This window comes from Sorex araneus, chromosome 1, assembly GCF_027595985.1.
Source record: "Sorex araneus isolate mSorAra2 chromosome 1, mSorAra2.pri, whole genome shotgun sequence".
Taxonomy (NCBI): domain Eukaryota; kingdom Metazoa; phylum Chordata; class Mammalia; order Eulipotyphla; family Soricidae; genus Sorex; species Sorex araneus.
In genome coordinates this window covers 192,922,917-192,939,100 of record NC_073302.1, presented here as the reverse complement: position 1 = coordinate 192,939,100, position 16,184 = coordinate 192,922,917, and the positions used below count along the sequence as shown (strand labels likewise).

The window sequence follows — 16,184 nt, the reverse complement described above, 5'->3', positions numbered from 1 at the left end:
GCTGGAAGACTGTGTGGCACCATGAGTCTAGCCTGGAGCACGTAGCTCAGCCTCACACCTGGCTCCCAAGTGTTGCCCAGGGGTTATGTAATGACTCTTGACGAACGCTGCCTCCTGGGAGCAGGTGTTGTGATGGGAACTGAGCCGATGCCAAGGCTGGCGCTGACCCGTCTCTCTCACAGGAAGGGTGAAGCTGCTCCTGAAGGAGCTCTGGCTCTGCATCAACACCGCACACAGACTCCCGGGGGACGGCAGCAGGCTCGGGACAGGTGAGCGCCCCGGGCCTCCGGGAATGCCCGCAGCTGCTGTTGGCCGTTTCACGGGCCATCACCTGGAGGGACATGTGGCGCAGGTGGATGTGGGGGATGCTTGTGGTGGGAGTCGCAGTCGCGTTTTTCTTTCTCTGATTCAGCAGCTGGTGGGGTCTTAGCTCCCCCGCTGATCCGGTCCATCTCCTTGGGGACACCGATGGGCTTAGGCACCGCTCTGTCCGTCCTACCGCGGCTCGGCCCGCTCGGTGCTGGGCATGAGTCTGAGCCGTGCCAGAGCCACACGCCCACTGCATGTTCCATTGGGTCCCGCTGCCTGCGGACGTGGGGTTTGGAGATAGGAGATAGGGTGGGAGTAGAGCGGACACCACCCGGTGTGGCCCAGGTAAAGGCGAATTCCGAGGGAGTTGCTGCAGAACCCCACCCCGCAAGTGCTTCGTGTTTTCTTGGTAGTACTTAACCTTGCAAACCTCTTTCCCACAGAAAAACCTGCCCGGGAAAGCTCCCCGCTGCGAGAATGTGGGGGCGAGGGGTCTCCGCGAGCAGTGGGCGGCAGCCCCAGCCAGGCCGAAGACGTGCGCACGTGCCTGACGGAGCTGTCCATGGAGATCGAGGGCAGCTTTTCCCCCCGTGCGTCTGTGGAGGAGTCGCAGAGGGGCGGCCGTGCTGCAGCCCCCAGTGCCCGTGCCCTGGCCCCAGTGGACGAGGACCTGCAGGCAGCAGTGGACTTCTTCAGGATGCCCCCACCACTCCTGTCGCCCGTGCCATCCCCCCCGCTTGTGTCCTTGCCCCCCTGGGGCACGCTCCCCTCTCCGCTGGGGCCGGTGAGTGCCGAGTGTCTCTGCTGCCCAGGGGTGGGGCTCGGGGGTGCCCCTGAGGCTCAGATCAGGCTTTATTAGGAAGGAACGTCAGGTGCAGTGGGGCTGCGGGGACCTTGGGGCTCAGTTCACCTCTCGAATGATTCTGGGTCCTCCTCCATGCCTGCACAGCACAGTAGGACGCAGTGTTGGGTAGGGTGGTCGGGGAAGGAATCCGCACATCCACGGGACATGGCCCAGTCCCTGCACACACACATCCACATCCACGGGACACAGGCCAAGTCCCTGCACACACACATCCATGGGACACAGACCAGTCCCTGCACACATATATCCACAGGACACGGACCAGTCCCTGCACACACACATCCACGGGACACGGCCCAGCCCCTGCACACACACCACGGGACACGGCCCAGTCCCTGCACACACACATCCACGGGACACGGCCCAGTCCCTGCACACACACATCCACGGGACACGGCATAGTCCCTGCACACGCACATCCCTGTTCCTGTGTCCTCTTTGGGTCTTTAACCACCCCAGCCCTCGTTGGTGCAAGACCTGTGCTGCAGCTGCCCTGACTGGGGTGCAGGAGCCTGTCACGGCTGGGGCTGGAGTTGAGAAGTAGGTGGACACTCCTGGGTCAGGCGTGGGGGGGAGGGAGCCCATCCCTTCTCTGGGTGCGTTAGCCAGGGGCTTCTGACGCAGCTGTGACCGGCGCTCCTGTCTGTTGCAGGAGTCCTGCTTTGAAGACTCTGCCGTCTCCAGCGATAGTGACTGTGCCCAGCAGAGAGGCCCCGCGGAGTCCGTCTCCGAGGATGAGCCCGCCGAGTCACCGCCTCGCTGGGACGCTCCCAGAGCAGCCCAGGGGTGTGATCGTGGCGAGGAAAAGCGTGGGGTGCAGGAGGGCCCAGACCGAGTGACCTCCATGGGATTGGGGACGTTCACGGCCTCCCTGAGCGAGCCCTCCACCACCTTCTCCGCTGGGGAGCGGCACTGGACCGTGGGGTCCGAGTTCACATGCCCAGGTCCCAAAGATCCGCAGGGAGCAGTGCAGGAGTTGGACAAGGCTGTGCAGACCGAGGGGACGCCTCTGCGACCCCGCAGCCATGCCCAGGACGAAAAGTCCCCAGGGCAGCCTCTCCTGGGCTCTCCGCTGCACCCGAGGCCCCTCAGTGAGCTCGAGACTCCGGGGATGCCCCTGCTGTCTGGAGTGATGGCGGCCCCCACGTCCCAGCTGACTGAGTGGCCACTGGCCAGCAGGGTCACGCCCGGGTCAAATGGTGCAGCAGCAGCTGAGTCTGGAGCATGGGAGGAGGACAGAGAGGACAGGGCCCTTGCCAAGGACTGTCCGGAGCTGGAAGGTGCACGGGCTGCTGGGGGCACCCCAAGACCATCTGCCTTCCAGGCCCGGGCCCCCACCGTGCCCCCCAGCAGGGACTCGCCACCCTCTGAACAAAGGCTGCAGCAGCGGCCTGAATCCCCAGCATCCTGGAAAGAAGAAAGTGACCAGGACACCAGCTTGGGACTGTGCCCTAGTGAGGCACGGGGCCCTGCGGGCCGAGATAGTACCCAGGCCCCTTTCCCTCCTCAGTCAGTATTCACCAGGGTGCCCGCTGATGGGCCGAGTGGCCGTCAGTCTCCCCGAGCTCTCACTACCAGCCACTGCCAGCCTGCGCCCGGCGGGAGAGGCCTCGGCCTGCACCAGCACACATCCTGGCACCAGAGCCCGGTGCTCCGTGAAGCGGGACCCGAAGGGGGGCCGCGGGCCGCAGCAGAGTCCCCACCAGCCACACCGGCCATCTTCCCAGACAGTGCTTCGGCATTCCGGGGAGACGAGAACCCGGGGGTGCTCAGGGCCACCGCCAAACCGCAGTCCAACCAAGTATCGGTCATCACCAAGCAGACGCGCCCTGGGCCCCTGGACAGAGCCCAGCCTGCACCGCCGAGACCGCCCCAGGAGGAGGCGCCCCTGGTGGCAGCTGGGCCCCCTGCCAGAACTGAGCCTCTGGCACCCCCAGACCCAGTGAGAGGCCGAGAGAGAGAGGGGGCAGCCCTCAAGGCCTGGCAGGCCATGGCCATGAGGCGGGCCTCCCCGGAAGTCTCCAGCACTTGTCGGAAATTAGACTTCGATGCTCCAAGTGGGTCTTTGACGGCAGGAAGTTCTCATCACTTTGCAAACAGTATTTTATCTCTCTCTTACGACCACATCTCCGCGCAGAAGCGAGAGTCGGGGCCGGAGGCTGTGGTGCTCCCAGAGACGCAGAGGTGGCAGAGCAGAGGCGTCAGCCCGGAGCCAGCCGTGCCCGTGCCCAGAGGACTCCCCGCCCAGGAAAGGCCCAGCGTCACCCCTGCCACGCGGCAGAGCCCCCAGGACCCCCCCAGGTGCTGCCAGAGCCCCACCCCCACAGCTGTGGCCCCGTCGGCATCTGGCAGAGCACAAGGGCCACCCTGTGCCGGGCCCCCCAAGAGCCTCCCCGGCGTGCTGTACCACTACACGGGCGTCCGCGAGCAGCAGAGGGTGGACACTGAAGTGGAGGAGAGCGAGGCCCCGAGCTGCAGCGAGGGTGAGGCCGAGCCAGAGGCTGCCCCGGCCGCTGGAGCCGTGCGGGGGGTGGCCCTGGCCAGGCCTGGTCCGGAGCTGGGCGCGCTGACATCCGCCCTGCAGCACTGCAGCCTCGCCGTGGACCGGCTGTCCACCTCTGACGTGGCCCTCTTCCTGGAGAGCTGCCGCCTGCGCGACAGCAGCTCCGGAGACTCCGTGTCCGAGAGCTCCGGCAAAGGGGCCCCGAGTCAGGACCAGGGGGCGCCAAAGGAGCCCACGAGGCCCAGAGGAGCCGCTGGCGGCCAGTCTGACGCTGCCGGGGAAGCCCAAGAGCCCTTTGGGGGGTGTCCCGAGGAGGAGGAGGAGGGCTCCCTGCAGCTCCCGAGCCAGCTGTCCCAATGCTCCTTGGACATGCTGGCCAAGGTGCTGGCCAGGCTGGGGCGCGAGCTGCACAGTGGCTCCGTGGACGCTCGCCTGCGAGAAGCCGGGAGTCTGCTGCTCCTCAACATGCTCCAGCAGGTGGTGGCCGAGGACGAGCTGGGTGCAGACCCGGCCCCGGGCTCGGGCGGCACGAGTGCTCGGAGCACCCCTGTGGGAGACCCAGCCATGACCAGGGCTGCTGAGGGCCAGGAGGAGGTGCTGCTGGAGCCGGCCGTGTTCCCAGGCTCTGGGGAGACCCCGGAGGAGACCACTGAGGAGACGCCTGCCACAGAGACCCCTGAGGAGACCCCTGCCACAGAGACCACTGAGGAGACCCCTGCCACAGAGACCACCGAGGAGACTCCTGCCACAGAGCCCCCTGAGACGATACAGACAGAGACCTACCAGTGCCAGATCTCCACAGTGACCTCAGAAGTCATCAACGTGCTACTCAATAGGGACCAGAACCTGGTCATCGAGAAGGGGGACAACTGGACCATCATCAATGGGGTCGCCCTCGTGCCCAACGTGGACCAGGTGATAGTGTGCGACCCACCGGGGGCCGGCCTGGACACCGAGTTCCCTTCCTGCTCCTACCTGGAGGAGGAGGAGGAGGAGGAGGCCCCTGAGGCTGCAGGGCCCGAGTGCCCGGCCCCAGCGCCTGCCAGTGACCCCTCCTGTGTGCAGGAGATCTCGAGCAGCGGCCAGGGAGCCAACTTCGACAAGAGCCGTTTGCGGAACAGGCCTGTCAAACCCAGCACCAGGATCAGCTCGGAGATTTTCGATCAAGACTTCGAGTCTCCGACCGTTGTGTTTGACCACACCTACTTCAACTCCAAACTCGAGCCGGCCACCAGGAGCAGGACTCGGTCCAGGGTGGCGAGTCGGGAGCCGCCCAGCCGGCCCGCCAAGGCCTCGAGCAGAGCCGACCCCCATCGGGGTGACGCTCCGGAGCCATCGCCTGGGGAGAGAGGGAATGGCAAGTCCCAGCGGACACAGACGCAGACGGTCCTGGCCAACGCGGACACCTCGACTCCGACGGACGGTGCCGGCGACACGCTGAGTAAGATCCGGCAGGAGGTGGGGCCCCCGCTGCCCCCGCTGCTCGCCCCGCTGATCGCCACGCCACCCAGGGCCTCCCGCTCCGTCTCTCCTCTGGTCTCCAGCTCCAGCCCCGCCTCGCCCCTTGCCCAGCTGTCACCGCTGTCGGAAGCCCTTGGACTCCCCGCGATGTCCCCTTTGCCCGAAGACCCAGTGCTGCCTTCTCCTCCCTGCGCCACCACGTCCCCATCCGCCGCGTCGGCCGGTGAGCGGATCCTGTCCTCACCCCTGCAGTTCTGTGCCGCGACCCCGAAGCACGCCCTGCCCGTGCCGGGCCGCCTGCCGCCCTTGGCTTCCTCGCACAGCGCCGTGGCGGGGCCCCAGGAGAATTCGGTGAAGATCCTGGACACCATGTACCCCGAGCTGTCCGCCAGGGCCCGCACCCTCAGCCTCCTCAAGGGGAACCTCCAGCTGGCGCGGGGGCCTGCCGACGGCGAGGCCCGGCCCGCACCTGTCAGTGCCATCTCGGGCTTCAAGGCCATCACGTCCACGTCCACTGCATTTGTGAAAACGGGCAGCTCTGGGGGCGACTGTCAGCAGGACAAGCCGCGGGCCGCGGGCGGGAAGAGGCCGCCGTTGCCCTCATCCCTGAGGAGTGCTAAGAAGCTCCGCCTGCACAGCGCCTCCCCCGAGCCCGAGCCCTGCAGCGCCAGCCCCGGTGGGCACCGGAACCTGCGGAGGAGACCGCCCGCCCCCGACGCTGCCCCCGTGGGGGAGGAGAGAAGCTCCGGGGACCCTGAGCCCCCGGCCTCACAGGCACCCCCTAAGCCCAAAGAAACAGTGGAGTCCCACGACCGGGCCATCGCGGACGCGCTCAAGAAGATTGCAGAGGCCGCCTTCGACCTGCTGCCTGTCATCCGCAGCCACGTCTATGTGGGCAACATCTCCAAGAAGCCCGTCATGCGTGACCAGGAGAAGGAGGTGGTCCACGAGTTCAGCACTGCCAGGAAGGTGGGTCCCACCGTCTGGGCCCCTTGGGGTTCCGGCCCGTCTTCCGGCCAGCGTCTCGTGTCTGACGCTGAGAATATCTATCAGTTAATGTGACAGTTCCAGAGAGCAAAGGGTGTCGGACAGGTGTCCTGGCTGGGGAAGGCCGAGCGGCTGGTTCCCGCTCCTTTCCTGGCTGTTCTTGCTCAGTGTCTTCCTCTGGGGGGCTTCTTTTCAGCTCGGGCGAGTGCAGTCACCTACACTCTCCGGAACTCGGGGCCACATACGGGGGTCCCGCCCTTGCGGTTGGCTCTCCGACGGCCCGTCTCCAGAAAGGGCAGAGAGGAGCCCGGGAGGGGTCACTCTCCCATGAGCCCAGCTGTCAAGGGCTCTCTCCAGGCTTTTCTTCCAGGCCCACGTTTGTGGGGTGAGGGGCCTCATTTCTACATGTGCTATCTATTTTCTTTGTTTTGTTTGGGGGCCGTCCTGGTATGCTCAGGGCTTACTCCTGGCTCTGTGCTCTGGACTCACTCCCGGCAGAGCTCAGGGCACTGCCATTGTGTCTTTGTACTGTCAGTTGTGTGCCTCCTCAGTGGAGTTGAGGGAGCAGGGGGGAGGCGGGCCAGACACAGTGGCTTCGGCAGAGTTGGGCTGGTCGTGAGTGCCTCTGCCTACTGGGACGTTGCTGTGGTTCCCTCCGCGGGCAGCGCCCAGCACTCACACATGCGCCTCTCCCTTCTCGTCCCTCAGCACCTGGCCGAGTGCCTGCTTCACTCGATCCTCTTGGAGCTGAAGGCTCAGAAGGCGTCTCTGGAGCACAGCTACGTCCACGCGCTCTGCCGAGTGTACGTCGGCGTGTGCCGGCAGCTTGGAGACTTGGAGCGGGCACGCCTCTTCTGCTACAGCCTCCTCAAGGAAGGTGTGTGCGACGGCAGCACGGCCTGCCCGCTCAGCCAGGCCGGCCGCCCCCTGAGGATGCGATCCCAGGAGGGCCAGGGCAGCAGTGCTGGTCTGAGTCGGGCCATCGGGAACTGTCCCCAGAGCAACCTCGTGCCAGCAGATGCACTTCCTGTCACTTCTTCCTTGACTGGGCAGGGTGACAGTTGCCATGAGGCGTGTCTATCCGTGTGCTGCGCTGCACAGGACATGAGGTTGTCTTTGTCCCTGCTGCACCACCAGCCCAGGAAAGTGTTGTCTATGCCACTGAGTGTCTGGAACACCTCCTGTGTGCCATGGAAGGCGGGTTAGAAGGCCCCAGGGCTGCAGGGACACTTCCCTTCCCGCCAGAGGCAGGCTGCAGCCTAAGTGGCTGCGAAGGTCCAAGAGGCCAGAGGAGAGAGAAGAGACATTCTCAGGGGAGCACGGAGAAAGGGGGTGGAGAGCAGGCACCTCCACCGGCCTGTCCCTGAATACAGAGAAGCAGGCCAGTCTGGGGAGTGAGGGAAGCAGAGAGCAGGAGAGGGCATCCATCCAGGGAGCCGTGAGGGGAGAGCCTGGCTCTTGGCACACTGTGGTCACTGGCCGGACTATGTACAAAGGGCACCACAGTGCATGGCAGTTCCCCTCGATGACAGGATGCTGTGCTTAAAGGCAAAAGCTGCAGTCAGGGCGGAGGGAACTAGGGAGACGGTACTCACAGTACTTAGGTCCAAAACCGACAGTGTTGCCTCTTAAGTACAAAGACAGCTTAGACAGCAGACAAGAGAGCTGCCAGGAGGAGGTGTGGAGAGCAGATGAGGAGCAGATGAGGACCTCCCAGCCCTCTGCCCGCTGCTTCCTGGCTTGTGGGGGTCACTGCTCTTGATGAACACTGGTCTCTGTCCGCCCACTGGGTGTTAAGCTGAATGAAAGGGGTGTGGGTGATGGGGAGAACAGTCCTGGACTGTCCTGGAGGAGGCTGGGCGTGGGGGTGGGTTGCCCTTTCCTCTGCAGCTGGCCCTGCCCCAGCCAAGCCCCGTTACTAGGTTCCTTTCCTTCCTGATGCCGTGGTGTGGTCGGACATCATGGTTTAGGACCTTTTCTTCCTCGCAGATTTCCCAGAGTCAGAGAAGCTGGCGCTGTTCATCGCCAACATGTGGCATGACATATTCATCTCTCCGTCGGTCATCAGCAAAGCCATGCAGTTGGTGGCCCGGCAGCGTGCTAAGGGCGAGGTTCTCAACTGCCTGAGGGCCTTCCTCAACTGGGAGAAGGTGAGCCGCTTCTCGCCCCCGCTGCGGTGCACGGTTATAGAGCCTCACTCACTGGCTTCCACTCACTGCTGCCGTCTGAAAGAACCAAGCGCTTCGCTCTTGCCCAGGCTAAGACGGGAAGTTTCTAGCTTCTTGTTCTTTTATTGGGGGGTTGGGGGTGAGCAGGGACTACATCCAGCGATACACTCAGGAATTACTCCTGGCAGGCTTGGGGAACTGCATGGGGTCCAGGGATGGAGCCCGCGTCGGCCGTGTGCAAGGCCAACCTCCTTGCTGTGCTTCTCATTGTTTCTGGCAGTAAAATGCAATGAGCTGAATACAAGAAGGAATATTCTGGCAGTTTTCAGTGAGATGCTGTAGTGAAAGAGTAGCCGATTAGTAACATTTGAAGATCAGCGATTTGTCACAAGTAATTTTAATCTAATAAGATGCGTGGACGTTGAGTCAGGAAATCAGTAGTTAGTAAAGCAGGGATGGCCTCTCTGAATGCTCCTGCTCATCAGCCTGTGAATCAGCCCCAGGGCTGGTTTACTGGGCTGTTTCGTGTCAGCACCAGGAGCTGGGGACGTGCTGTCCTCTGCGTGGGCCTCTTGGCCAGGACTGCTGAGCGCCAAGTGGGGGTTGGAGCAGAAAGGACTTGGGCGGCAGAGTGTGGCCGTTGCACCTTTAGGAACTTGTTTCTTGGGAGGGACCTGCAGCTCCATAGTCTAGCACAGGCCTGGCACCCATTGGGTACTGACCCCCAGAAGCCCCATCTGTCCACACAGACACTCCCCAGGCTGGTCAGCAGCAGGGTTTCAAACAGCAGAGTCTTTAGGAGGTAGAGGGATGCTGACCAGCAGGACCCAGCAGAAGCCACGGCCAGAGCCCAGTGCATGTGGGAACTGGAATTTCGGGTAGATGCAGAAATGCTTCGGCGAGCCTCCGTATACTGGTCAGTTTTGTGAATTTGGGAGGAAAAGACGTTGGATCTTGAGTCAGGACAGAATTTTCAACACTTTTAAAAATACTTTTCCTTTTTCTAATTATATGCAGTTCATAGCTTTGCTTTACATCATCTCTTCCCGCAGCTCAATCCTCACCCTGCCTGGCCTTAGGTCACCGCCATTGTCCTGTAGCCATTGCGGGGGTGGGTCTCTTCACTGAGAGAAACGTGGTTGTAGCCTCTACAACTCCCAGAGTCTTTCACGCTTCCGGGACGCCTGGTGCCTGTTGCCTGCTCGGACGTGCCGCAGCCGCGTTCCACTCTGTCCTGTTGTTTCTCCTCTTGCTAGAACGCGCCTGTGGATGTCGGCTTCATGGTCTCCAAGCTGCTTCTGACCGTCCAGTTATGTCCAAAAACAGAGTTTCAGGCCAGTGAGAAGTTCGGCGAGGACCTGAGTGCCAACACGTGGGAGCACATATTTGCCATTGACCTGCTGTGCTGCCACAAGAAATGGGTGTGGACACACGACAACATCATCAGGTGCTGCCCATGCCAGCTGCAGGGGCCGGGGCCGGGCTGTACATGCCAGCTGCAGGGACCGGGGCCGGGCTGTACATGCCAGCTGCAGGGGCCAGGGCCGGGCTGTACATGCCAGCTTCAGGGGCCGGGGCCGGGCTGTACATGCCAGCTACAGGGAAGGGGCTGTGTGGTGCCAGCTACAGGGGCCGGGGCCGGGCTGTACATGCCAGCTTCAGGGACCGGGGCCGGGCTGTACATGCCAGCTGCAGGGGCCGGGGCCGGGCTGTACATGCCAGCTGCAGGGGCCGGGGCTGGGCTGTACATGCCAGCTGCAGGGACCGGGGCCGGGCTGTACATGCCAGCTGCAGGGGCCGGGGCCGGGCTGTACATGCCAGCTGCAGGGGCCGGGGCCGGGCTGTACATGCCAGCTGCAGGGGCCGGGGTTGTACATGCCAGCTGCAGGGAAGGGGCTACGTGGTGCCAGCTACGGGGCCGGGGCCGGGCTGCTCTGGGGTGAGCCTGGTCCAGTCCTTGAGGACAGCTCACAAGATGTTTTGGTTTGGCTAAGAATGCATAACACTAGACTCAGAGCACTTGAGTCTTGTCACATCACTTTTGGTACTTGTGGGTTGTTTCCGAGTTCTGTCCTTGCTGTCTTGCCCAGCAGGAGTTAGTGCTCACACGGGGCTGTGGGATGGACGTGGGCTGGTACCTGGAATGCAGATGGGGTAGGACTGTGCCAGTAAACTGAGCTTCCTTCCTTCAGCCCTGCCCTCAGCCCCACCAGGCTCTGGGCACCTGCCCACTTTTCTCTCCAGCCTCAGTCTGGAGAAGGGGGCACTTGGTGAGGACCTGCTTGTTCGGACTTACGTCGAGTGGCATTCCGTGATGTTGCCACGATTCCCGGGCCCTTGGCTCTGAGACCCTTGAGGTGTGGAGTGTCTGAAACTCTGCCTCTTCTTGCTCAGGGGGAGACGGGCCACAGGAGTGCCCAGCAACAGGGCCAGACCAGGCGTCCCAGACACAGTGCCCACGTGGCCCCCTGCGTGCTGCCCCTGGCTCCCTCTTCCCTGCTGTCCGTGGCTGCCTCCATGGCCTTCTCTCTTGTACTGTGACTCACAAGCGCAGGGTGCCACTGTGCCAGCCTGCAGCCTGCAAATGTGCCATTTCACGTGTCTGCTGTGAGGGTGCCCAGGCACCTCCTGTCTGACACACGTGCTCTCTGACACATGTGTGCACGCTGCTCTTCTCTCCAGTAAGGAGCTGTGGCCCGTGATGGACAAGTGGATCAAGTACAGGAAAGGACACCCCAACGTCACCTACACGCCCGACATCATCATCGCATCCATCCTGCGGCTCATCGGTGAGGCATCTGCTCCCACCCGGCCTGGCCGGTGGGGGGTTGGGGGTCTGCAACCAGCTCCCGCCTGGCCAGTGTCCTGCTGCCCAGCAGCGGGTCCCATCAGTCCTGTTTGTAGTTGGGCTCGTGTGTCTTGAATACTGCCCCTCCCGCTCATGCGCGGACAGTGGATCAAGCCTACACGCTGTACGCTTTCTCAGTCCATCGTTTTACTTTGAAATGTGCAAAGGTCCCAGTCCCTGGACTCCTTCTCCTTGGGAACTCAAAGTAGCTGTTCCCCCAGAATCGTGCAGAGTGGACCTGGGCATGCTGCTCGGGTGAGGCCAGTTCTTCTGGGGTCCTGAACTACTACGCTGGGCCTCGCTGGCTCCCAGAATGCAGGTCTCTCCCCTCGAGGCCCGGGAAGGCCCACTTAGAGCTAGTTGTGTTCGCGCTTCTCTCGCCTGTGCTCTCCAGGAGGCAGGTTCCGGGGGGTCTCGGGCAGGTCTGGAGACCCTCAGTGGCCGGTACTCTGCACTCACTCTTGCACAGTCCCGCTTTGCTGCCTTGCCTCCCGGGCGTCTGCTGCCCTCGGCTCTGCAGGCTGAGGGGGTCTGGGTCTGCCCCCCACAGCGGCAGCTCCCTACCCTGAATTGTCCCTCTGCACTGGGTGCCCTGGCCCTGGGATTCACAGGCTGGACACTGCCCTTACAGAGCCGGGGAAGTGGCTGTCTCGTGTCTCTAGCTCAGCTGGCCAGCAGGACATGAGCATCCGCAGGAGGGTGGGTGTGCTGACGTCCCGGAAGGCGTTTGTGTTAGGAGAGGACAGGAGACCCGGCCCTCCTGGCTCTCACTGCCCAGAGCGCAGGTGCCCTCCTGGCTCTCACTGCCCAGGGCGCAGATGCCCTCCTGGCTCTCACTGTGGCTCTCACTATCCAGAGCAGAGTGTGGCTCCGGGCAGCAGCATGGTCCCGGGGGACTGTCTTGTCCACAGCAGTGGCAGCACTCCCTGGAGGCCAGTAACCAAGTCAGCCTCCAGTGAGACTGCGACCGTTGGGCAGCACCTCCAGAGAGAGGTGCCAAGTGGCTCCCAGCTCAGCAGCTCAGTGCTCAGCGGGAAGGACAGGACAGGGCCGTGGGGCCTCAGCAGCCGACGGTGGTGTCATGCCTGTCCATCCCGGTTCTAGAACATGACACTCGTGCTTGCTTAGGGTTGTCTGGTGTGGGGGGAGGTTGGGCCATACCTTGTGATGCTCAGGGCTTACTCGCAGCTTTGTGCTCAGGAATCACTCCTGATGGTGTGCCAAGGATGGACCCAGGTTGGCTTCAGGTCATGCGGCACCCCTACACGCTGTACGCTTTCTGCAGTCCATCATTTTACTTTGAAATGTGCAAAGGTCCCAGTCACCTGAGTTCCTTCTCCTTGGGAACTCAAAGTAGCTGTTCCCCCAGAATTGTGCAGGGTGGACCTGGGCATGCTGCTCGCGTGAGGCCGGCAGTTCTGGGATCCTGAGCTTCCTTCCCCCTCACCATTTCTGCCCACTGCGTGCAGAGCTGGGGGCTGTGCCCGGGGTCAGTCTCGGACACTGGCCTCTGCCCAGTGTCACTCCCAGCCTTGGTAGAAGAGGAATTCTGTAGACATTCAGTTCTGTCCAGCGTCATGCTTGGCTGCCCCCATCCCATGTGAGACACTCTGGGGACACGAGGCCTGCGGAAGTGAGGAAAGGGCCCCACTTCTCACTCAGTTGATGAGTAGCTCCCCTGAGACACACAAGCGTGCATGAGCGCTGGGCCCCTGGGGTAGGCCTGTAGGCCTGTGTGTGTGTGTGTGTGTCCGGGTGTCCGGGTCCCTGGGTCAGGCCTGTGTGTATGGGGGGGGGCGTGTTTGTGTGTGTGTCTGTGTATGTGTCTGTGTATGTGTGTGTGTCTCCCTCCCTGGGTTCCTGAGTCAGGTCTCTGTGTATGGTGTGTGTTTGTGTGTGTGCGTGTGCGCGCACCAGGTTCCTGGATCAGGTCTGTGTATGGGTGTGTGTGTGTGCGCGCGTGGGTTCCTGGGTCAGGCCTGTGTGTACGGTGTGTGTGTGTGTGGGGGGGGTCTGGATCTGGGTCCCTGGGTCGGCTGTGTCGTGGGAGAGGACCCGCCGGGCTCTCGGGCACGGGTCTCAGCACAGTGGCTCTGGTTGCTCCTCCCCAGGCCGCCTGGGCCAGCTGGGCCTGAAGGAAGGGTTTCCGTCTGCGGTGAAGAACATCAGCTCGGTCATTGGCATGTTCATCCAGCATGCCCGGGACGAAGGTAAGCCTGTCTGCACTCCCCTCTGGCTCACGGCACCCTTCTGCTCCTCGGGGTCCTGCCCCCGGGGGACAGTGGGTTTCAGGGCTCCCCCCTGTGTTGCCTTTCAGCAGCCCCTCTTCACCACGACAGTGGCAGCACAGCCAGGAGTGGGTGAAGGAATAAGCCATTCCCGTGCGTGGTCTGTGAGCCCACAGTGGACTCACACGGTCACCAGCTCAGGTTCCCTTCAGTAACTGGAATGAAGGTCCTGCCCACTAAGCCCTGCTCCGTGCCGGCTGCACCCCCACCTGCCTCGTGGCTGCCGTGTGCTGACCACATGTCTGCTTGTGACTGCTGTGTGCTGTGTGTGCTTGTGACTGCCATGTGCTAACTACATGTCTGCTTGTGACTGCTGTGTGCTATGTGCTGTGTCTGCTTGTGGCTGCCGTGTGCTACTACATGTCTGCTTGTGACTGCTGTGTGCTGTGTGTGCTTGTGGCTGCCGTGTGCTACTACATGTCTGCTTGTGACTGCTGTGTGCTGTGTGTTCTTGTGGCTGTTGTGTGCTGACTGTGTCTGTGCTTGTGGCTGCCGTGTGCTAACTACATGTCTGCTTGTGACTTTTGTGTGTTAACTACATGTCTGCTTGTGGCTGCCTGTGCTGTGTGCCTGCTCGTATCTGCCATGTCCTAACTGTGTGTCTCCATTCATGGCTGCCGTGAGGTGACTGGGTCTGTGCTCGTGGCTGCCGTGTGCTGACCGTGTGTCTGCTCGTGGCTGCCTGCCGTGTGCTGTAGTTCTCTCCTGGCTGCCATGTGCTGAGTATGATCCTGTCGTGGCTGCCGTCCGTGCTGTCATTCCTGGCCATACTCTGGCAGGGTTGGACACAGGTGGCTTTGGTCTCACTGGGCTTCATTCCAGATAGTGTGGGCACTTTGGTGGCATAGATCATGGACTCACTTTTTGGGTCAGGACTTTGGGACCCTTGTTTTAGTAAAGCTTGGTCAGTCTCGGACAGAGGCTGGCACTTGAGCTGCTGGTTGCTCACAGTGGCTGGGCTTGAGGCCACGAGAGATGGGGCTCTCTGTGCTCCTGTGTTCCGGGGGAGCGGGGCTCACGTGTTCTCACCGTGGTTTCCTTGTGATCCCATGTAGCATGTCTCTTGTTAGAGTGTGTCTGAAGTTTCATGTGACGCCAGGCTGCTTTGTTTGGCTTTTCAGGAGCTGGGGCACTGTGAGGTTGTTTTCTCAAATAGTGGCCCCTGTGGCTGTCCTTTTCAGATATCCCCTGGGGCATCCAGCTGGCCGCTGTGTACGCATTGTGTGACCTGAGCCCCAGCAATCCGACGGAAATCTCCAAGATCCTCGAAGCCTGGCGTAAAGAGACATCACACAGCGTGCCGTCAGCCGTGGTGGGCTGCCTGGAGGAGGTGAGCTCCTTGTGTGCAGAGGAGCTCAGCTGAGTGGGGAGCAGTGTCTTGACAGCTCTCCGGACGGATCCCCTAAGGCTGCAGCCAGAGAGGCCCTGCCCCTGGCGGGTCCGCCCCAAACTCAGCCAATGGTTTTGTGAGCAGAGGTCCCGGGGCCCTAGTGTTAGGTCTGGGTCAGATAACAAGAACTTGAACTTTGCCCTTTTTTGCTGCAGAAAGTGTCCTTTTAGTCGCCTTTGTGATTGAGTGGCGTTTTGTAATGAATTTAATATGAAACTGCGTTGGTTTGGTCTGGGAGCTCATTTTGGACTTGGCCCTCACGGGCTGACCAGAAAGAGACGCCGACTGAAGCCGAGCAGCAGCTCCGCCGACGTCCCCGAGGGAGGGCCACACGTTGGGGCTCCCCAGGGCAGAGCCCGCCACCGGCCACTGGCTCCTGCCCGTTCTGCCCACTCTGATGAGCCGGGCGTGGGTGTGGCGCCTGCGCCCACCCCTCTGCCGTGAGCATCGGGCAGCTTGATAATGTGGATCACATTGGATAATATTCCACTTCGGAATTTTAGTATTTGTATATAGAAATGGGGTTCATAACTCACCGTGGCTCTGATCTGTCTTATATTCATCCTTTCTTAAAATTCTTGTATGTGTTTTTTATAATAAACTAAAAGTGAGCTATACTTCGATCGTCCTAGTATCCTTCCACTCACACAGATGTAAAGTCGGGCCCCATGGCACACACTTCCCGGCATGGGACAGCCGTGTGTGTGCCAGCGACAGGGGACATCTGCTGTGTGACAGGCAGACACAGGGGACGTCTGCTGTGTGACAGGCAGATACGGGGGACGTCTGCTGTGTGACAGGCAGATACAGGGGACGTCTGCTGTGTGACAGGCAGACACGGGGACGTCTGCTGTGTGACAGGCAGATACGGGGGACGTCTGCTGTGTGACAGGCAGATACGGGGGACGTCTGCTTTGTGACAGGCAGATACGGGGGACGTCTGTGTGTGTCCTGACGTCCTACTCATCACCACATTGCTCTTTTCCTGTTGCTTACTGGACGTTCCTGGGCCCGAGCTCGCTGCTCAGGCCCTAGACACGGCCCTGCAAGCAGGCACGAGGCAGCCCTTGCCTGCCTGTGGGCATAGGAGCCGGGGCCGAGGGGCAGCTTCGTCCTGGGCAGTTGGCACAGCTCTGAGCAGGCACTCAGCAGGAAGTGTGGGTTTTATTTTTTTTTTAATTTAATTTATTTTATTTTATTGAAACACCGTGAGATAGTTACAAGCTTTCATGTTTGGGTTACAATCTCACAATGCTCAAACATCCATTCCTCTACCAGTGCACATTCCCCACCACCAATATTCCCGGTATACCCCCCCCTTTCCCGCCCTCCTCTGCCTCCATGGCAGACAATATTCCCCCATAC

At 61.7% G+C, this 16,184-nt stretch overlaps 1 protein-coding gene across 2 annotated transcripts in view; it reads left to right on the top strand.

The window, feature by feature from the left end:
* The window catches only part of ICE1 (interactor of little elongation complex ELL subunit 1), a 31,108-nt gene extending 15,672 nt beyond the window's left edge, over positions 1–15,436 (top strand). The window contains exons 8-17 of one of the 2 annotated variants that reach the window (XR_008629286.1): positions 183–269; positions 753–1,093; positions 1,827–6,107; positions 6,834–7,002; positions 8,115–8,275; positions 9,550–9,740; positions 10,976–11,082; positions 13,253–13,351; positions 13,459–13,595; positions 14,611–14,737. Coding sequence is in view for 1 of the 2 variants with exons in the window: in XM_055132053.1 (XP_054988028.1) it covers positions 183–269; positions 753–1,093; positions 1,827–6,107; positions 6,834–7,002; positions 8,115–8,275; positions 9,550–9,740; positions 10,976–11,082; positions 13,253–13,351; positions 14,611–14,792 (5,618 nt within the window). In the remaining variant the exon portion in view is untranslated. Of the gene's footprint in view, positions 1–182; positions 270–752; positions 1,094–1,826; positions 6,108–6,833; positions 7,003–8,114; positions 8,276–9,549; positions 9,741–10,975; positions 11,083–13,252; positions 13,352–13,458; positions 13,596–14,610 lie in introns of both variants that reach the window. The other variant, XM_055132053.1, reaches the window with a different exon arrangement.
* The last annotated feature ends 748 nt before the right edge of the window (positions 15,437–16,184 follow it).